The 23,164-nt window shown below is 31.9% G+C and overlaps 1 protein-coding gene across 5 annotated transcripts in view; it reads right to left on the reverse strand.

The window, feature by feature from the left end:
- LOC134714911 (uncharacterized) overlaps positions 1 to 23,164 on the reverse strand; it is a 97,029-nt gene that overhangs the window by 39,478 nt on the left and 34,387 nt on the right. For 4 of the 5 annotated variants that reach the window (XM_063576610.1, XM_063576613.1, XM_063576614.1 and 1 more), the window contains 6 exons: positions 21,131 to 21,173; positions 11,401 to 11,611; positions 11,071 to 11,148; positions 8,265 to 8,374; positions 7,466 to 7,590; positions 3,325 to 3,465 (listed from right to left, as the gene is read on the reverse strand). In XM_063576610.1, coding sequence (XP_063432680.1) covers positions 3,325 to 3,465; positions 7,466 to 7,590; positions 8,265 to 8,374; positions 11,071 to 11,148; positions 11,401 to 11,611; positions 21,131 to 21,173 — 708 coding nt within the window. The remainder of the gene's footprint in view (positions 1 to 3,324; positions 3,466 to 7,465; positions 7,591 to 8,264; positions 8,375 to 11,070; positions 11,149 to 11,400; positions 11,612 to 21,130; positions 21,174 to 23,164) is intronic. The other variant, XM_063576612.1, reaches the window with a different exon arrangement.

A 23,164-nucleotide genomic window follows, 5' to 3' on the forward strand; every position in this document is an offset into this window, starting at 1 on the left:
AATATAATGTATTCAATTAACATGAAAAAGCCTTGTACACAATGATACTAGTCATGTACTTTAGCCGATAACCATCGATAGAAAAACATATGTTTTATTTGTTACGCCAGAAACGCAGATATCAAATATAACATCCAACAATGAGAGATCAACCAGGTAAAAAAGCTGGAGGGTAACTTAAGATGACCCTTGCTCATAAACTTACACAAAAGATCACAATATCTTTCATAAATAACAATTTGTTAAACAACCTTTTAAGGTCAAATGTCTAATAATGTGTTTATTTTACTGTCCAATAATTTGCTATGATGGTTTTAAGCAGCTTAGGAAGTGAAGGGTCCTAATTAAGTATATTTTTATGATATTTTTAATAAGAAGTTTTACGGATCGTGTGACCCTGCTAACTAGATGTTGTTACACCTGTGGTGACACTATCAGGTGTGCTTTATTGCTTCATAATTACAGCAACCTCCGTCAAAGAGACAAAAGACGGACAGTTAACTTTAAAAGTACTGTTGAGAGTTCAAGGCAGTAAAATTGTTTATCATTGTGAATTTACTACATACAGACAAGAGAAATCCAGATTGAGAAAGGTTATCATGTTATATAACCATAGAAAAGTTTGATCAGTTTATGACAATCGGTTTTTTTTTTAATCATTTAACATAAAAATAAAACATAATATATATAATAGGGTTAAAGATACAATATAACTGATTACTGATTTGTCATTATTCTAGCCATATTACACACGAGAACCTAAATCTATATAACAATCACATCTATTCTGAATATTTATGATCATTCGATTTGTGAACATGATAAAAACCCTTCTTATCAAAAGTTTTTTTCCCCTGTTAGTCTCAATTATTTGCATTGTTAAGCAATAATGTTACATGTATCCCTAAAGAAATTTGAAGCCCTTTTATTTTGTTTCAGAGTGATCATATTATACTATTATATATATTCAAATAATTTTCTCCATACTCTTGCTTACAGTTTGTGTCATATGTAAAATTTTCAGTACTTTTAATTTCAGCCATTTCTCTCCAAGCCTTCTTCTTTCTCACGGTTATATGTCCCCCATTCAGAACCCTGCCTTTCAATTTAAATCTAATCATGTCAACGACAGACTAGGAGCTTGTTGGGTATAATGTATGGGTATTTTATCTCTAAACGAAAACTAATTCCCATAATGACACCCCCTCTCAGAAAGCCCACTTCACAAAAATGCAACATGTTTACAAAACACTGAATGCAACAATTACAATGTTTAACAGAATTTGTTCTCTGATTGACCACTGGTCAATAGCAACATGCTCAGTCATTAAATAGAATAATGACCGGTAATGGTCATTGTGTATAAACATGCTGGTCAGTGATAAATGGCTTGAGGATAACTGACCATAACAATCATTACATGATTAAGGCTTTCATCTGTCAAACATGGAGTTGTCAAATAAATTAGGATAAAAATAAGACACAGAGAAACTCCAATTATTATATGCCTTATTCAATTATCATACCAGTCTGACATTTACTATATACAATCATATTCTTAGATAAAGTCCACAATTCTGAAGTGTGAGCAATAAGATACCATGTAAAAAAAATTAAAGATCATATTTACTGTGGTTGCCTTTATTAGTAATTTGAGAAATAGATGTTTAAAAAAAAGTTTTCATACATTAACTATCAGTAAATGATAAAGGGGCTTAATCTATAAGACTGCATTAGCATGAAGTATGTTCTCTGTTGGAATATAAGTTAGAACACAGTACAATCAAGCAATCAACTGTGAAAATAAAAAATTATGGGCCCATATCAAGAACTTCTTTTTTCATTTCAGAGTGAGATGATCAAATTACTAAATTTTGGGTAATAATCTATATATACTATTAAATTTGGAAATTTGGAAATGTAATGATAAGGGTATTTTGCTTAACTGTTAATGAATTAGTGTAATGATAAAGATATTTTGCCTAGCAGTAAGTGCTGAAGTGTAATGATAAGGATATTTTGCCTAGCAGTAAGTGCTGAAGTGTAATGGTAAGGATATTTTGCCTACCTGTAAATGTTGAAGTGCAATGGTAAAGATATTTTGCCTACCTGTAAATGTTGAAGTGCAATGGTAAAGATATTTTGCCTACCTGTGAATGTTATAGTGTAGTGGTAAGGATATTTTGCCTACCTGTGAATGTTGAAGTGTAATGGTTTGGATTTTTTGCCTACCTGTAATTATTGAAGTGTAATGGTAAGGATTTTTTGCCTACCTGTAAATGTTGAAGTGTAATGGTAAGGATATTTTGCCTACCTGTAATTATTGAAGTGTAATGGTAAGGATTTTTTGCCTACCTGTAAATGTTGAAGTGTAATGGTAAGGATATTTTGCCTCCTTGTAAATGCTGAAGTGCAATGGTAAAGATATTTTGCCTACCTGTGAATGTTGAAGTGTTAGTGGTATGGATTTTTTGCCTACCTGTAAATGTTGAAGTGTAATGGTAAGGATATTTTGCCTCCTTGTAAATGCTGAAGTGCAATGGTAAAGATATTTTGCCTACCTGTGAATGTTGAAGTGTTAGTGGTAAGGATATTTTGCCTACCTGTGAATTTTGACGTGTAATGGTAAGAATATTTTGCCTACCTGTAAATGTTGAAGTGTAATGGTAAGGATATTTTGCCTACCTGTGAATGTTGAAGTGTAATGGTAAGGATATTTTGCCTCCTTGTAAATGCTGAAGTGCAATGGTAAAGATATTTTGCCTACCTGTGAATGTTGAAGTGTTAGTGGTAAGGATATTTTGCCTACCTGTGAATTTTGACGTGTAATGGTAAGAATATTTTGCCTACCAGTAAGTGCTGAAGTGTAATGGTAAGGATATTTTGCCTACCTGTTAATGCTGTAGTGTAATGGTATGGATATTTTGCCTAGCAGTAAATGGTTAGAATATTTGCCTACCTGTTAATAGAGAGTATAATGGTAAGGGTATTTTGCCTACCTGTAATTGTTGAAGTGCAATGGTAAAGATATTTTGTCTACCTTTAAATGCTGAGGTGTAATGGTAAGGATATTTTGCCTACCTATGAATGTTGAAGTGTAATGATATGGATTTTTTTACTACCTGTAAATGCTGAAGTGCAATGGTAAAGATATTTTGCTTACCTGTAAATGCTGAGGTGTAATGGTATTGATTTTTTGCCTACCTGTAAATGTTGAAGTGTAATGGTAAGGATATAACTCTTACCTGAAAATGCCACACTGCGATGAGCCACAGCAGCTGTTCTGCTCACATTTGACAGAAGGTCCAGCAATATAACTCTTACCTGTTAATGCCATACTGTGACTAGCTCCAGCTGCCACTCTGACCACATTTGTTAGTTTTTCCACCAGTGTTGGCGACAAGAGATGCTTGTTCTTGTCTCCACATGATTTTCCATATCCCCATTGATAAACTTGACCTTCACCTACAATAAATGTATTATAATATATTAGTTTGAGTGTAATATGATTGAATGATTCCAACATTACAAGTCATTTTATGGCAGGCACTCACTGATTTTCTTGGTGGCTGAAGCAGGAGTGGCCACTTGCAATAAGGTTAAGATTTAAGTTCATTATTTAAATTACATGATGATAATGACAAGGATGAAGACAGCAGCAACAATGGTAATGCTTATGGTGCTGCTGACCATAATGAAGAGGATTTTTTTTTAAATTACATGAGATTGTTACGTATATCTTATAAGTTTATCAGTTATATCTTTAAAAAAATATTCCTGAAATATAATACCTATATTTTAATACTTTAGAAATCAGTTTATTATAATAATACTCTTTATTATAGGACAGACAGTTAAATAGCAGATGTCAATGTAAAAGAACTTCAATAGTGTAAAGTTCTAGAACTCCATTGAAACAGATGGCTAACCAAACCAAGAGTTATTGGTCCTGTGGTCAAAACTTCAATAAAAATCTTGTGATGATTAAAATATTAAAACATTACTTAAAATAAATTCTACACAAACTGAGGTCAACTTGTGGTCTACCAGTAGCTGATTACTTATAAAACTGAGATCATGTTAATTTGAATCATGTAAGAATAAGTTTTATTTATATAGGTAAGTATTAGAAATAAAAATAAGTTTTATTTATATACATGTATTAGAAACAGGACATTATAGAGAATTTCATGAGGCTATAATCACATGTCATAGACATTACAAGAAGAATCCAGGTTTATAAACATAAGTACTCTTCTCAAGGATATAGTTGTCAATTTGTTGATTATTTGAGAAAAAAACATTTAATTATTAAAAGAAAGGATACAGAACAAGAAACAGAATTACGAAATTTTCCTAACTGGGAGATTTTTTATGATTTTACAACCAATGATGTCCAAGATAGCATGGTTTTATTTTCCATTTTAAAGGAAATGTTTGGACAAATATTTGCCAATAGATAAATCATGTAAACCTTATATACTATGTCTAGACTAGGCTGAAATCCTTCTATAGAAAACCAAACATTATTTTTAAGTACTAATATACTTATATTAAACTCAATGGTAGTTTTTTTTTAAAATTCCTAGCCTTATCATTTACCAACATGTACTTTGGTCTCCAATTCAGTAGATAAAAAAGTCCCCCACTATCATCATGCCCCTCTCAAGGGAGGTAACACTATATCAGGATTAGTAATTTATTTCACAATTCAGCCCCTCGTCAAAGGTTAGTCCTATCTAAAAAGGTGCTGATTTAGTTTTTTACGCATTTCCATTCTGAACCTTATAATTCTAAACCCGATTTTCACTTATATATAAAGTGCCAATTAACATGAACACGACACAATTCTGACATGGATTACATAACGCTGACAGCTAAACTTATCCGAATGACATATAGCACCAATTTTGACCTTCAACATGCAGAAATATGTACAGCTGTGTACAACCTGTGAATATTGAGGGCAGTGGGTGTAAATAAGATAAGATTATTTATTTTATTGCTAGGGGATTACGTAATATGTGATTTATTTTACTCTTCAAATGTGTCAACAAGATGCATTTATGCCATCCTTAATCAGCTAAATATTTATTACAAAACATTTTCTATGTGCATATCATCATCGTACGATTTTGTAAAACTGAGGCACGATGCGGGTCACAATAACAAACAATAATACTCCTCTGCATATTTATCCTATTTCATAACATCATATGATTTCTGAAAATGTGTGGTTCAGTTATGTTTATATTTTTTTCTCACATTCTTCTGAAAAGATCTATGAATTTCTAAGATAAATTTCTTCCTGCTTTTATTTCAAATACATTCCCCTGTCTAACTGATGTATGCTCAACTTCCTGACATTTGAGACTCGTGAATTGCAGATTCAAACATGGGGTATTGTATGTTAGAATTCTTTTCTCAACAACAAATAGATGTGAATACTCAGATACCTATAGCCAAACTAAGGCTATGTTTGGAACTTTGAAGTTTTGAAGTATTCTTCGATCCAATTTACCAGAAAAAAACCCACAAAAACAGACAAGCAATATGTCATAAAAATCATTTTGATTTCAACAAACTAAAGATAGAGCAACACATACCCCACTATCTATCCACCAAAGTTCAAAGAAGTGTATATAAGCAATTATAGGCAAACATACAGCCTTCAACAATGAGAAAAGCCAATACTGTAGAACCCTTGTTACCATAATTTCCTTGTAAGTAGCAACCAACCTTCTATTAAGGGAATCATACTTGGAAATGAAACCCCTAGAAAATTGTATTACAAATTTAACAGCCTTTGACTGAAAAAGAAATGTGGTAAAAACAACCCATAGCCTATATAGAAAATATGACCAAATTATTAAAACACAAGTTTTTGGTCATCTAACAGTCTACCCGTAAATGTTTGTTCTCTTCAAAGAATCATTTTTCAAATAACTTGAAAGACTTGCTAGTGTTTAGATATCTGTGTAAAGTGTTCACCTAATTTATTACGAGGCCAAAATGTGATGATACATTGTATATTCAAGCGCAGTACCTTTATTATAAATTGGATTTATAAAAAATGGTATTAAAACATACATTTTATTATTAATGAAGGCGTGAAACCTAAATGTTCACTTAGGTAAATCTGCTGTTAATTTTGGGTAATAAAATAAAATTTGACTAAATGGTATACCAATGTTTGCGTTGACAAATGACAAATAAAAGTCAAACAGGTGTATAATGTTTGGTGACACCTATTTTGTCATCTTCAATGACACCTGTTAGGTAACTGGACAAAGATAAGGTGTAATGGTTCAGAGGTTACTCGTAAATTCCACAACTTCTTGTCATTTTATCATGTAAGGCCATTATCAGGGGAGGTAATGTCTCTTTAAAACTGTAACCCTTGGATTAAAAACTACTAACTTTTGACCTTCATTCTTTGAAATAAGTTTATCATTTTTCTCATAAAAAAGTAACATTTTTGTTGACAAATAGCAAAGCAACTGAGAAAAATGTATTTTATTACTTGTTCATGAAAAAACAAGCAGTCTAAATAAAATACCTTTGGCTGGGATATTTTTCATCTTCATTTTAATGTGCAATTTCTGTCACACTTGCACATTTTAATTTTTTATGATGTAAAAAGTACATGCCAAAAGCGTTTATAAAGTCCTTTATTTGATTTACTTTTTAAGTATGGTAATCGTGTGTATAAAATAATAAAATGTCATGTCTTATATCTAGAATGACTGTAGGGGAAAACGTTGTCACATAATACTAAGAACTATAACTCTACTTAAAAGTCTAACTTAGTATGTATAAATCACAGGACATATTCTTTTTGAACTATAAGTGTAAAGTTATCTTATATTTGAACTATAAGTGCAAATTTATCTTTTATTTGAACTCTCAGTGTCCATATATCTTCTCAAATCTTTAATTTTTTCTTATAATCTAAGCAAAAGAAAGATCCTTAATATATAGTATATATTGTACTGCAATTGTATACCTTAATAAAGTATTTTTTTTTTTACATATATTTAAAAATAAAAGATCCATCTTTATACATGGTTGCAAATACTTGTTGACCATATTTACCATTGCTTTGCCAGTTAACACCGTTTGCCATGATAAATTCATAAACTGATGTCTGTAAATCAATTAATTAACCAATTAACCATGCACCAGAAGCTAGGATTCTGATTGGTTGATTGGCATACCTGTTTTGGCTAAGTTATGGTTAGCACCAGAAGCTATGAATCTGATTGGATGATTAACATAGCTGTTATAGCTAAGTTATGGTTAGCACCAGAAGCTATGAATCTGATTGGTTGATTGGCATACCTGTTTTGGCTAAGTTATGAGTAGCACCAGAATCTATGAATCTGATTGGAAGGTTGACATACCTGTTATAGCTAAGTTATGGTTAGCACCAGAAGCTATGAATCTGATTGGAAGGTTGACATACCTGTTATAGCCAAGTTATGGTTAGCACCAGAAGCTATGAATCTGATTGGTTGATTTATATCCAGGAACCTTGGAACCACTGCTTCCTCTCTGTTATCTGAACCTATCTGACCATGAGTATTGCACCTAGTAAAAGAATATGTTTGCTTAAATGAAATCAAAACTCAAACTTGCAAAACCTTTAGAAGATGTTAATATATTTTAGTTTAGGACAGTTCATTTTGTTATTTTTTTTCTACCTTATGTTTGGTCAAAATCAATGGTCATTCAGGCCCGTAGCCAGGAATTTCCAAGGGGGGGTTTGTTGGACTCACAAACTCGACTTTAACAGTCACTATTCGAACAGAACATTGACTTTAACAGTGCTTATTTGTTTTCAAGGGGGTGGGGGGGGGGGGGTGTCAGACAAACCCCCTGAACCCCCCTGGCTACGGGTATGTCATTAGTTATAGAAATTTGATTGAAATAAAGCACAATTAAAAGTAAGGTTTTTGGATTCAGACTTGACCAATACACACAATATCCAGATTTCCAACTTCCATTCTTTTGAAGGCGCTACAACATATTTTGTTATCTACCAATAGCACTGGTACCTAGCTGCATAGACTATCATAGTAGTAAAATTTGATGTTTTGATGGATTCATGATCTTTCAAAGATTCTGGTAAAATCAGCATCTACTCTAGACAAAATGTAAAGAATGCTGTTTCCAGCTGTCATTTCCTTCATTTTCCAATTTTGATTTAAAACGTCACAAACACTAATTCAACAGAACTATTGGTTAATTTTTCCATAACTCACCCAATGCAGGCTATTGACCCGCCTTGAAACCTGAACACAGAATGTTTCTCCCCACAGGAAACCTGCACAACTGGTCTATATACCAAGAACTTTAGTAAATGTGGAGTAGTCTGTAATTATTGAAATGTCATATAAAAATAGTTATAAGTGTAAGAGAGATCCACACATTTGACACTTCTCTAGGAAAAAGTTGTTAAGAATACTGTTACTGAATATGCAGGTTTTACACATATTTTTACTCCTTTCTACAATTTTCAGTTAAACACTATCTCATAAATCATCATTGAAACATTATACCAACTTGAATGACTGGCATCCTAATTTTAAACTGAATTTTCAGCTCTCCCTTGACACCATTTGCAAGTATGGTCTTGAGGAAATGATGCTAGTCTGTCGGGAGGTGAAGATAAATGGTTGACCTGTGTTAAGAGAGCGCCATATCTCTTGCAAGTTTAAGACATCCTTGTAGATTTTAAAAAAGAGCAGGCTAATGCCGCTACAAGGCAGCACTCACACCCGCAAAGTAGAAAGGGATTAATATAAGTTGCAACTTGTTTCCCACTATAAATAAATATGTTTAAACTAAAGAGTTAGTAATTTATCATCAGTAAAACATGGTCTACATCATAATGAATAACTCTCAATAATAATAATGCTACCAAAAAAACCATGCCATGCATTTTTAGCTTAATTTTTCTATGAACTACATTTTGTGATCATAGCCTCTAATCAGCTGAGTGTAAAGTGATTCGTTTTAAATATTTCCAAGGTAGCAGCATGTATTATAAACTTACAAAATATATTCAAGCTGTTTATGTGTGTCTTTCTATGTTGTGATTTCAGATAGGGGAGAAGGTTTGGTACCAATAAAACGTTTCATTCCGCTGCAATTGTTTGCACCTGTCCTAAGCTGGGGATCTGACGTTCTGTAGTTGTTGTTTGTTGATGTGGCTCATAAGTGTTTTTCGTTTTTTATATAGATTAGACAGTTGGTTGTGCTACTGTGGATTCATTATTATTTGTGGGATACACATGTACCAATTTTTCGTGGCTTTTGTGGGTACTGTTGAACCACGAAATTAAATGTTCAACGAATAACAAATTTTCTATAGGCTTGTATGTAGACTTCAGTAAAACCACGAAATTAAATATCCACGAACTTGCAAGTTTTTCATAATCCACGAAAATTGGTACCCACGAAAATAAATGAATCCACAGTATTTGAATGGTTTTACACTAGTAATTTTTTGGGCCCTTTATATAGCTTGCTGGTCGGTGTGAGTCAAGGTTCTGTGTTGAAGACCATACCTTGACCTATAATGGTTTACTTTTATAAGTTGTGACTTGGATGGAGAGTTATCTCATTGGCACTCACACCACATCTTTCTATATCTATAATGAGTCTGATGCTTATTAGTATCATTATGTGAATCTCATAGTTCAAAATTCCAGATTTCACGACAGGTTTGAAATAATGAAAAACAGATTCCAGGAATGTTAAATATATGACAAGATTTATCCTTTTGAACCCCTCCTCATATTTGACTATAGTAATTCCTTCAACCTAAGCAGATCTAAAACGATGTCTTTCCAAATCTACTTGATGAGGTCCTAAGGCTACTTTACAAACAGTTGATAAATAACTACAAAGGTTCTATCTGTTACTTTTAAAGAGTCCAAATACATTAATATACTTAATAGAACTAACAGAAAATTTAATAATTTTTGTATTTCCAAACTATCAGAATGACCAATGAACCATGAAAATAAGGTCAAAATAAGATAAAAACCTGCCAAACATATCATATTAAAATATGATGTGGCATGATTGCCATGAGACAACTCTGCACAAAGAGACTAAATGACATATTAATTAGCCACTATAGGTCACCATACTCCCTTCAACAATCCTAGCTTGTCAGACTAACAAGTAGACCTTAAAATTATTCAATACACCAAATATAATCCTAATTTACTTTTAAAAAGTGTCTGTGAAACAGACAAAACCACTTAACTAATTATTTACTAGTGATCCTTGAAAAACTAGCAAAAGTCACATGAAATTTCCAAGAGAGACAATATATACCTTATACTTTATAATCATTCCAAATCCTAAAAACTTTTATTGCTTTCAGTGTCAGTGATAAAAAGACCAAACCATGAAAATTTAATACTGACCAATGAACCATAAATAGGAAATCAAGGTCATATGAAATCTGAAGTCTATTATAGTGATATGTATAACTTACAATCACTTCATTCACCAAATGAAAATAGTTGACCAGTATCGCTGAATAATATAGCATCTAATGAACATGTAGACCTTTAATGTATCCCATATAAACATAATATAGCCATCCTTTACTCATTACATAAACAAGTTAGAAATTTACAAAGTAATTAACCTGTCTTAAGCCTCCGCTTAATAAGGTCAAGTACAATGGACATATAAGAAATGGAACCTTCATAACACCAGGCATCTGTATACATGGTAAAAAGCATTTAGGTCTTCTATCATTTGAAAATATAATGCTTTGTATGAATAATTAAAGATGTATAAGTCATATCAGAACTCATATATCACTAATTATGCACTCAAGTATGTATTAAGCATCACACAAACATAGAAGCATGTGGTCCTAAAAAAATGGTTTAAAAATTTCAGTTTTATTTCTGGGTTGATATTAGAGGGTTTAAAACCACTTTGTGAGTGATATTACTATGTAAAACTGCAAGCAACCTATTCTGTGAGTTAAGAGAGGTGCAAATCACACATTTGTTGGTACTAAGTATGTCTGGTTGTCACCTGGTCAGGACGATGAGATTTTTTCTCATATAAACAGCTGCCATCAGAATATTTTCTACCTAATGGTGGTAGCTTCAACTTGAAAACAAATAAGGGTATGTAATTTTGTGTTAGTCGCACAAATTAACCATAAAAAGCAATGCTTTTGTCCTTTATATTTTCAGTATTATTTCTTAAAACTTTAAATGTTTTGGTACAAAACAAACAAAATTGCTCTGACAGCTCAACAAATTTCAATCTATATTTTTCTTCATATAATTGTCAAATTCCAATAAATATATATACTGTCAAAGCTTTTATAACTTACAAATTTCACTTGAGAAAAATTACCTGATTTTCTTTGTAATTTTGTTCTTTGAAGTCATATCCAAGTTGAGCATAGAAATTATTGCCAAAGCTGAACACATTGCCATTGGTCAACCAAACCATGGTATGTCTGCCACCACATGCCACTCCTGCTATTGGTGGATTAGGTTTCTGGTTATCAAGTAGATAGATAGGTTTAGGATGCCAATTGGTTTCTGTTGTGCCATTACCAAGTCTGAAAATGTAAAGCATTAACATATAGCAGTAGGACATGGTAAAATGTGATTCCAAAGTATGTCCCATCCCAATGATTGGGTTGATAAATATCACAAAATAAATTGTTTTAGACTGTGACTTGGTATATGAAATCTGAACTCAGGAGCAAAACTTAATGTGAAGTCAATAATACATGAAATATAAGTCAGAGAAAACCAGAACACGCAACAAAATGGTCCTTGACCTTACCCTTTGAAATCTATGTCTCTTAAAGAAGTATGACCTTAACAAGCTTCAGCCAAGTGGTATAGGATTTTAGACACTTGGTATATAAATGCTGAACTGAAGTCAAGAAAACATTAAATCTAAGTCAGAGAAATCTAATTTTAATGGACGATGCTTTATTTCCCAGATTGCACCCTTTCCACTTTGAAAACTGGAGGTAAAAACTGCATACATACATCATATTACATGTAACCAAAACTATTATTTGATATTGAACAGATGGGCAAACAGTGTGTTTTTAACGGCACTTTTAAGCAGTGCTTTAGGGCTATTTTGGGGTAGTCAGTTTTTATTGGTGGAGGAAGCCTGGAGAAAAACACTGAGACAGGAGAAAAACACTGACCTTTGACAGGAAAACTGACAATCATTATTAGAGTCAATTAAGATTGGATTCCAGTGCACTTGAATGAGAGGGGTTTGAACCCCCAACCTCAGTGTTGACTGGCTACTGATTATATTGTTACTACTAAGACTGCTTGGCCACAGAGGCCCCAAAACATACATTTGTAATGCCCCCTTAGTAACCATCTTAGAACATCAATAAAGAAATGATGCAGGTTTAGAATATACTACAATGGATTCTGTATAACAATGGTATATTTTCTATGACAGTTATAATTTTGATTCAATATGATATGGCAGAACATGTTCATTTGAATTAAATCTCCATGAGGATCACAATATCAAAATTATCCTCATTTTCACTCCATCACAGTTCCCTAAGGAGATAAGGTTATTAGAAAGTTAATGAATTAATTTAATAATTAGATAGAACTGTATCTGTATTGAACCTATGTCAATGAAGTTGATATATTGGACATAACCTCTGACAAAAAAGTGTCTGAACTTTTCACCATTGGGAATAAATGATACATTGTGTTATAAATAAACAATACATTCAATGATTTATCTATTTCATATTTTGCAATGTTATGAAAATTATTACTTTCAGCCGATTTTTGTATGAGAGCGCACGCCTCCATGTCACTTTGCTTCTTGATACAAACTTGAACAGTATAGATGCAGAGGTCTGAAAGACTGGTCTTAAAACAACAAACTGGCTGTATAAAGTTTTAAATATGCTCAGGAAAATAGAGTCTACTTCACTAGCGCATTGTATTAGGACAATAAAAAGCACATATAGAAAAGAAAAATAACATAAAAAGAAACAAAAAACTTAAGAAGTGTTAATTTAATTCCAACTAATCTGTGCAGGTTCATTGGGGTGAAAGTGTCTAAATTTATAAGCTTTAAATTTCTCAGGCTACCAGATGAATTGAATAAAATGTGCTTTAACTTTGTTAAATTTCACTCTAAAGGAATTAGATAACAGGTTCGAGAGAAAATGTCGTCGAGGATGTTAAAATGAAATCCAAGTAAGTTCATTACAGAAGATTGAAAAGTGTATTAATTATTGAGAAATGCGACAAAACAGGAGTAGAAGTAATTCAATCTCGGTAATTTTCACCACTGTGAATTGAACATTGGCCATTATCAAAATTACCACATTCTTACAAAACGCCCAAGAGGCAACCTAAAGACCTTCACACAATACTCAATTCAACTTAAGTCAATTAATATGATCTAAAGCAAGTCTCTAGGAACCTTATAGATCAGATTTGTAGCAGAGCCGAGGAAAATTGCACTGTGGGACATTAGGCAACTCCGTCATAAGTCAAATTCTTATTGGATTGTAGTTTCCACCTCAGCCCTTTGTGTCAGAAGTGATTTGGGTTCAATTAATATATGATCAAAATGACTGGAACTTTGACAAAAAAATGTACGACATACAGAACAGGTCTGGGACGTGAAATATGTGATGTCACATTGGACCTTATGGCAGTATAATTGCAGTAAAACATAATTACTAATATATTTTTAAAGTGAAATATCAATATTTCAGAACTTTATACATAGAATATTAAAAACTCCATAGGAAATGATGAATAAAAAAGGTTTGTAACACAATACCAAATTAGAAAACAAAAAGTGAAAAAAAAAAAAAAAAAAAAAAGAGAAACAGTTATTTTTAAAGTTATAATTTTCAAAAAAATATATACTAACACTGGACATTACCTTTGACATTAAAATATCAATTACAAATGTCTAAAGCTAATGTGTTGTGTTTACTTTAAACATGTACAACTGATGAGATCTTGATCTTTCCCCTTACATGTAAAATGGCACCATATGATGCCCATTAAGTAGACATTAATAGAATAGTACCATGTACATTGTAGGATTATATGTCAACTGAAAACTTATTTCTTCATATCTTATGACATTAATACAGAAATGTTTATATTCAAACATAAATTAGGATTATGAACTAATATAAAAATAAGTTGTTTTTTGAAAGTTACAAGACCTTAAATAAGAAAGTCATCTCTATTAGCACATTTCTAATCAGATTATTTTGTACACCATATTAAATACTTTTAGATTTTACCATTAGCTGCATAACACAGGATTTTCACTTCACCAAAATAAAAAAAAGAGGACACACAAAAATGTCTCACTAAAATATCATGTATTCGTTGTCAAAATATGTACAACAAAAAGTACCAAAAATAATGGACTTGTTCAAAGGAGTAGGGGCAATAAGGCCCTTATTTGGCCCAAAAATTACTTCAAATTTAAAGTTATCATACATATTCTTAATTTACTGAAAACTTAACTAAGGTATAAGATACTAAGAAAAACAAAACAAATTTGACATCGAGCAAGTTACCATGGCAACAAATCATGACTTAATTTGCATATTTTGTAAAATTTTGTGATTTTCCTTGTTTTTTCATCGAATTTAAGTATATTTTAGATTGAAAAAGTATGTGCGCACCCAAGAAACAACTTTATATTTGGTGAGATTATGTCAATAGTTATAATAAAGCTTCTGTTAAATTATGTTGTTGTTTCTCGGCTGCGCAGGATGTTTCCACAACAGAAATAAGGATAGAAAACTGCATAAATTCTGTATTTGTCATCGTTTTTGTGAATACAGTACATATTATGACGTAATTGTGACGTCATCAGATAAAAAACTTTATGTTTTTCATTTATATTTCTTGACCCTACGCATTTCTAAACATTATGTGCCAATTTGAAATGGTTATCAAACATTTTATTTTCTTGGGCCAAAACTAGGCCTTAATGCCCCTACTCCTTTCACAAAAAGGGTAGAATCAATTTTATATGCATGAAATTAAAACAGGGTTATAAGATCAAATACAAGAATTTTGAAGAATTTAGAATGAATAATAACAAAGTCCATAAAACAGTCAAAGGCCACTAATGGGTCTTCAACACAGAGAGAAAATCCAGCACCAAGGTGTGCTTCAGATGGCCCCTAAACAAAAATGTGTACTAGTTCAGTGATAATGCACGTCATACTAAATATCAGACTGTAACACATTTTTCGACATAGTTCCAATGAACAAATGTTTAGGTTTAAACTTTATTTTTTGGCAGCATTAAAGATGATAGTAACTTCAATAAGCAATGATACTAACTTTTTAATAATGTATGTTCAGATCATGAACTAAAGATGAGAGTAATGTACAATAGCATAGGCAGATCAAGGGGGTAGGGGAGGGGGATCAATTATGTAGGGAATCACTGAAGCATGACTGGAGCAGCCCCTCTCCCTTTTTAGGTCAGTCAGCCTCACCACTTTAAATTAAAAAAAAGTGCTGTATCTGTCACTGAATAGTAAAATGACTATAGAAATGTCTTCAATTCAAAATACATTATTATAACGTTGCTGTCTGTCACCAGTTTCTTTTTTAGTTATTCCTATATTATCATATCTATTTACTGAATGATAAAACAAGTAAAACAAGTAAATAATTCCATTGTTAAAATTCACCAGAAAGAGAGATAAAAACAATTTTTACACCATGAATCAAATTTTATTGATTACAATTTTGGGGGCAAATCATATTAGTAGAAGACTACCCTGTATTATGCAAAAATAAATTTCTTGTTATCCTAGTAATTACCTCGCCCATAAAAATCCAATCTCGTTTTTGACAAGACGATTTTATACTATTAACCTATAGGTCAAGACAGATTATTTCTCATAACTGTATGGATATAACTTCTGACAAAACAATTGCACTTCTCAGTTAAAAAAAATCTCATTATTTTTAATCAATACCATTTAAGTATCTATAAAAGTTTAAAAAAAAACAAAGCCAATGTCTTTGGGTTTTTTTCAATATATGTTTCAAAAATAATAAAATACTGTTTTTTTTTAGTTTTTGACAAAAGGTAAATTTTATTCTAAGAATGATTGGAACTTTGAATTGTTTTACCAAACGTTTCAAAACATTGCTGTCAAAAAAATAGAAAAATAGTTACATATCTTACTTTTGACTGTATTACTAGTTAATTCTAGCAACAAAAGGACTTTCATATCATAAAAGCAATATTTTGTTAAATAAAAGGCTTTCAAAGTTAGAATATTAAAGACTGGATTATTACAAGTAAAAATTACTTTTGAAGAAATAAAGACAATCCAGATTCGGTTTATTTTGCTTACTCATGTAGGTAATTACGACAATAAAACCAAATGTAATTATAAAACCAAAATATCAGACTATCTAAAGCAAGTCTATTACCACAGGCCATCAGTTTAGTTTTTCACTGCAATATTTTGTATCTTAAAACATAATACAAATATTCCTTAAAGGTTCAAACTATGACAATATCCACAGAATATTAATCCATACCGAGGTCAAAACGTTCAGATGATACAGAATTGTATATCGATAACACTTGATCCCAGCTGAGACGCAAGTCAAATAAGGGAAATTAGATCTTAGGAGAGAGATTAATGGGCAAAAGATGGAACCGTGGACTGATGCAACACACCGCCCTCAGGCCTAACCTTGTCAGACATCTCATGCTATAGTATGACATCATGGATATGAAATATCATACATCATACCATCTTCCAATGTCAAACCAAAGCTTAACTTTCAAACGAAGACAATCTAACCAGATGTTGTTTGCGGGAAAAATCAAATCAAAACATGAAAATTAAAGTTCTTTCAGTAAATTATAAGTGAGATTTTAATGTCATCTAGTGAATTTGCTGGAGGGGGTTCAAAACTGGGGGAAAGATATTTTCTGGAAAAGATACATTTTACTTCATTACGACCATTCATAGAAAAAATTTCAACAAGAATGTGTCCCTAGTACATGGATGACCCATACCCACTATCATTTTTTCTATGTTCAGTGGACTGTGAAAATGGTGAAAAACCTCTAATTTGGCATTCAAATTAGAAAGATCATATCATAGGGAACATGTGCAAAAAGTTTCAAGTTGATTGGACTTCAACTTCATCAAAAACTACCTCGATCAAAAATTTTAACCTGAAGCTGGAAAGACTGACCAACGAACGAACAAACGGACGGACAGACATACAATAGTACGGACAGACAGACGGACAAACGAACAGATGGAGAGACGGATGGACCCACAGACTAGAATAACATATTGCCCATAAATGTGGCATGAAAAGTCATATATAAAGATACAAGAAGATGTGGTATGAGTGCTAATGAGACAACTCTCCACCAAAGTCACAACTTGTATAAGACAAGAGTGCACACACTGAAATGTCTCGCCTTCTTAACTAATCATTGATATTATGTTGATAGTTGTAAGTATAAAGCTTTATTACAACTGTCACATAAACTTAACATTAACCAAGATAGCTAAACAAAGACCAATGAACCATGAAAATGAGGTCAAGGTCAGATGAATCATGCCAGGCAGACATGTACAGCTAACAATGCTTTCACACATTAAATAGAGTTGATCTATTACTTATAGTTTAAGAAAAAAAGACCAAAACACAAAAACTTAACAATGTGTAATGAACCGTGAAATTAAGGTCATGGTCAAATAAAATGTGCTGGACTATCATATAGATCATGAAATATTTCCATACACCAAATATAGTTGACCTTTGGCATATATTATTAGATAAAAAGACCAAAACTCAAAAAACTTGAACTATAATCACTGAACCATGAAAATGAGGTCAAGGTCAAATGATAGCTGCCCGCTAGACATATACACCTTAAAATCATTCCACACAACAAATATAGTAGACCTATTGCATAAAGTATAAGAAAAACAGACCAAAACACAAAAACTTAACTATAACCACTGAACCATGAAAATGAGGTCAAGGTCAAATGACATCTGCCCGCTAGACATGTACACCTTACAAGCATTCCATACAACAAATATAGTAGACCTATTGCATAAAGTATAAGAGAAACAGACCAAAACACAAAAACTTAACTATAACCACTGAACCATGAAAATGAGGTCAAGGTCAGATGACACCTGCCAGTTGGATATGTACACCTTACAGTCCTTCCATACGCCGAATACACTAGCTCTATTGCTTATAGTATCTGAGATATGGACTTGACCACCAAAACTTAACCTTGTTCACTGATCCATGAAATGAGGTAGAGGTCAAGTGAAAACTGTCTGACGGGTATGAGGACCTTGCAAGGTACGCACATACCAAATATAATAATCCTATTACTTATAATAAGAGAGAATTCAACATTACAAAAAATCTGAACTTTTTTTTCAAGTGGTCACTGAACCATGAAAATGAGGTCAAGGACATTGGACATGTGACTGACGGAAACTTCGTAACATGAGGCATCTATATACAAAGTATGAAGCATCCAGGTCTTCCAGCTTCTAAAATATAAAGGTTTTAAGAAGTGAGCTAACGCCGCCGTAGCCGCCGCCGCCGGATCACTATCCCTATGTCGAGCTTCCTGCAACAAAAGTTGCAGGCTCGACAAAAAACCATGTATGAATAAATGAGAGTCATGTACCTCTGCAAATGACTTGAGGCATGTCAAATACACTGCAAAAAACTTTTAAATATGTTTACAAAGAAATTCAAAACTTAATTGCATACTTGTGATTATAATCTTGATAACTATTTGTTAGAACTAGTTTGTGCTAATTATTAGGAAGTACACTTTTAATTGATTTCCTTTTATTTAAAAAAAAAAATAATACATTTTGATGATAAAATACTTCTAATTCAGACTGAAGGCCTTGAAGGTATAAAACTTTGCTCGAAACATGAAATCCAGCAATTTGATTGGTTGATATTCGAGTTTGAGTACAAAAATCATGCTTGAAAGTTTTATGACTGTGAGGCCTCACTCACAGGTATTGTTTTAAGCATACATAGATAATACAAGCCTTAAACATTGCACAATTGGTTGTTATATGTAAGGTCTGCAGACCAAGTAACAATACTATATCACCAAACTATCTGTTTTGTGAACAATTCCAAATGAAACCAGAGTTTTCTGTCTTTAAAATAATTTTGAATGAAACAATAATTTGATGTCTTCTGAATAATTTTCAAACATTAAATAAAACATTTCAAAAATATTGTGGGCTTTGTGGTAAAACGATTTTCCTTCTCTTTTGAAAAAGTTTTCCAAAAATCCATCAATAATAAATTAAGATGACTTAAACACAGGAGTGATCTAACCTCTGAGAACAATCATTTTTCCAATTTTCTGATATTACTAACATATAAACCTTGTCAACTTTTTCATCTTTTCTCATTCATCCAATTTTCAGGTGTCAGGCCAAAGTCATTGTTCCGTACAAATATTGTTAGTAAAGGATTAACTTCTGTGGAACCTAGGGTGAAAAGCCATCACAAAGAGTAGTCGGGGAAACACCACGGAATTCATATGCCGATAAAATATAATAATTCATCTCTGTTAATGTTTTACCAATATTATACGAGAATGCCCTATTTGGCACGAGATGAACAATCACTCGTTATAAGCAAGTTGTTGTCCCATCTCGATGATCAATTAGTGACAGCACATCACCATATTAACTTGGACATGATCACACAACGGGAAGTCTCTATCTAGATAATGTACATATTTCATAATGAAAAAGCAGCGTGAAAAATTAATATAATGCTTCCCTTTGATTTACCCAACGGCATCCTATGATAAATGTTGATATTGCGTACGGCAATGAGTTTAATCCTGTTAGAGGCCTTGCTTGAGAATTTATGGAGTTTTTTCTGTCAAAGTACCAGCAAGGAAGCTGTTTTCTTCATTTATTAAATGACTTTTTCCATTGATTAATAACCTGATGACATTAAATTCTCAAGATCAGTTATTAAAACTTTATATTTTTTGTTGTTTGCCATGTTTTTCCTTATCTCTTGTTTTATAAAGAAAATGAAGTGAAATAATTCCACAATAAAATCAAGTGAAGTTTAATAAAATAACACATGATTTAATTGATTGTTTTTTATAAGCATATGGACAGAATGACTTTCTTAAACAAGTACTATCTAAAAAAAAACATCTATGTAAGTGAAAAAACCTTTTGTGGTCAAGATAAAAATTTCTTGATGCAACCTCTATTCTTATTTCTTCCAATTTCATTCATTTGTTAATTCATTTACACACAATTTACATAGAAGGCATTCAAAAACCACTAAAAGGGGACATAACTCTTAGCTAAAGAAATATTCTATGGGACTTTAAATTATTCTGAAGCAAAATAAAAAAAACCTTTTTTTTAATTTTCAATCTGCAATTGTCACCTTTAAAACTTGAATAGAGTTTCTTTTTAAGTGTCATAGGAATAATTTTAACATTTGGTTTAGTTATTTCAAACATGATGTTGAGAATCAAGGTATAAATCCAACTTCCATCTTTTTTCTTAAATACTTGAATATTAATATTCAAAACTTGGTAAACAAGAGATGCTATCTTCATTCATAAACCTTTTTAACTAAGGTAACAACACCCTTGGACGAAGTTGACCTTAAATAATTTTGTTTTAAAGTACGGTCATTTCTTATTTTAATGATTTAAATACATGTATATATATGTATTGAGCTTCCCAAACAATAAGTCTTGAGGGTTCCCCTTATAACCATGAAGCGTTCTCACTGAAATCTTAATCCTATGTACTGTGGATTCATTTATTTTTTTGTGGGCACCAATTTTTGTAAATAAAGGAAGTCCGAACACTTGCATTTTCATTGATATTTGATTTCACGGTTTTGTCAAAGTCTGCATATAAAAATATAGTATTGGTTGAACAATTGATTTAGTGGTTAGTATATTACAACGAAAACCACAAAAATTGGAATCCCACGGTCACCAACACTAAGGATTCCTGTGTAATTATTACATTATGATATAAACTTACTGTCCACTGTTCCCATTACCCCAGCCAAGTATCTGGTTATCATCTGAAAAAAAAAGAAACAACAAAGTTATTACCTTAATTGTTTTCCTTTGTAATAGCCATATTTTCCCTTTCAAGGGTTGACTGGGGTATATAAATATAGTTACTTGAAATTATTTCACCTATAAAGGTGTAACACCACTAATTCGGGCCCGGCCAGAAAGCACATACCAGAAAGTAGTACATATTTAACACAAAATAGTTCCTACGCATGGACATAACTTTCAAAATATTTAGAATATTTTATTAATTTTGGTATCAAATGAAAGCTGCATGACTGGTGATCATTGTAGAACAATTTTTGACTGATAAATTTGAATAATAAAAAAATGGCATAAAATTTAAAAAGGAGGGTACATTTTGCCTTTTTGTCAGATCGGAAGTACCTGTTTTGGTACATCCGAAGTTCTGGGAACCAGTTCTTTCTTATATGCAATGTAAGGTATGTTGATTTTTTCAGTACAGGACACCAGAAGATGTTGCTTTGACATGCAATGATTGCCACTTTATTTGAACTTAAAATAAAAGAGGTGTGCCTGCTTGAAACGGAGGAATTTAACATAGAAAGCAATGGGACCATGAATTAGTGGTGTACTTCCTAGATAGCAGTTTGACAAAAACTTATTTTGATCATTGAGAAGCTTAATATTCCCTTAACAACATGATGTCATTTAAACGTTTTGCTGATTTTACAGAGTTCTCTCCCTGTAGCGTTAATCTTTTAGTCAATATTTTAACCTTGACCTCTGACCTCTAACTTAAAACTCAACAAGTGATATAACTGTGACCTCTCGTGATTGTGATAATATACACAATGTTTGTTGAATGAATATAGTACACAGTAATCAAGATTTTGACCTAAACCTGTAAACTTCCATTACATAAATGTCTACATTCTTACATCATTGACCTCAGCAGAATAACCTCTGACCCTAAAATCAGTATCCTGATTATGAAGTGTGCTTACTATTTATGACTGATGTCTAGTCATTAGAAAGGGGTAAATTATATGTACACTGATGTCTAGTCATTAGAAAGGGGTAAATTATATGTACACTGATGTATAGTCATTAGAAAGGGGTAAATTATATGTACACTGATGTCTAGTCATTAGAAAGGGGTAAATTATATGTACACTGATGTCTAGTCATTAGAAAGGGGTAAATTATATGTACACAGATATTCCTGGTAATACAATGTATAAACAATTCTGTATGATCAAATCTGAGCAAACTTTAGATTAAATTTTTTAAAGCAATTAAGCATTTTTTTAATCAATCTATTGAACTGATTTTTTACCAATTGAGATTTTTTATAATTTTATGATTTTTTCATATTAAGAAATACTCTAAGACGTTATAATGTTACCTAAATAAAATAATTTTAAGATTGAATGAGTGTTAAGTGTTAAAAGTAAACACAATTTTGTTTTTGAATTTTCTAATGGCCTTTAAGATTTTATATGAACTTATTTCTCCTTCTTTTCTACTTGAGAATATAATAGTCTATAGACCATGTTATCACCATAGGGCACACTTTTCATCATTTCCTTTCATTTTCCACTACAATTCCTCTTCAATATTCAAATGTCTGCCACTTAATAAAGTGTTCAAATATTTTGATATGTATTGTTAAAATCAGATGAGAAATGAGTATGGCATGAAATTTATAATATTTACACAAGAAAGAATTTTCCTGGCATTCTAAAATTCCATCAATTTTGAAAAATATGAACAATTTTGCTTGAATGCTCTTGAGGATTCACCCATATTAGAAAACTGTCATTTCTCATCAAAAAGCTTGTCAATATTCAAATCCCTTCTCAAAATATCATTTCATTCGGCTTTTTATTAGCATCATATCTAGCAATTTATTTTCAATTCTGGGTCGAACCCGTCAACAATCATTTTGCTCTACTGTAATGAAGCCCCTCATCCACACCTAATAAAACATCAACTTATTCAATAGCCGATGTCAGCCTGCAGTCCCTTAGTT

This window comes from Mytilus trossulus, chromosome 4 (genome assembly GCF_036588685.1).
Source record: "Mytilus trossulus isolate FHL-02 chromosome 4, PNRI_Mtr1.1.1.hap1, whole genome shotgun sequence".
Classification (NCBI taxonomy): domain Eukaryota; kingdom Metazoa; phylum Mollusca; class Bivalvia; order Mytilida; family Mytilidae; genus Mytilus; species Mytilus trossulus.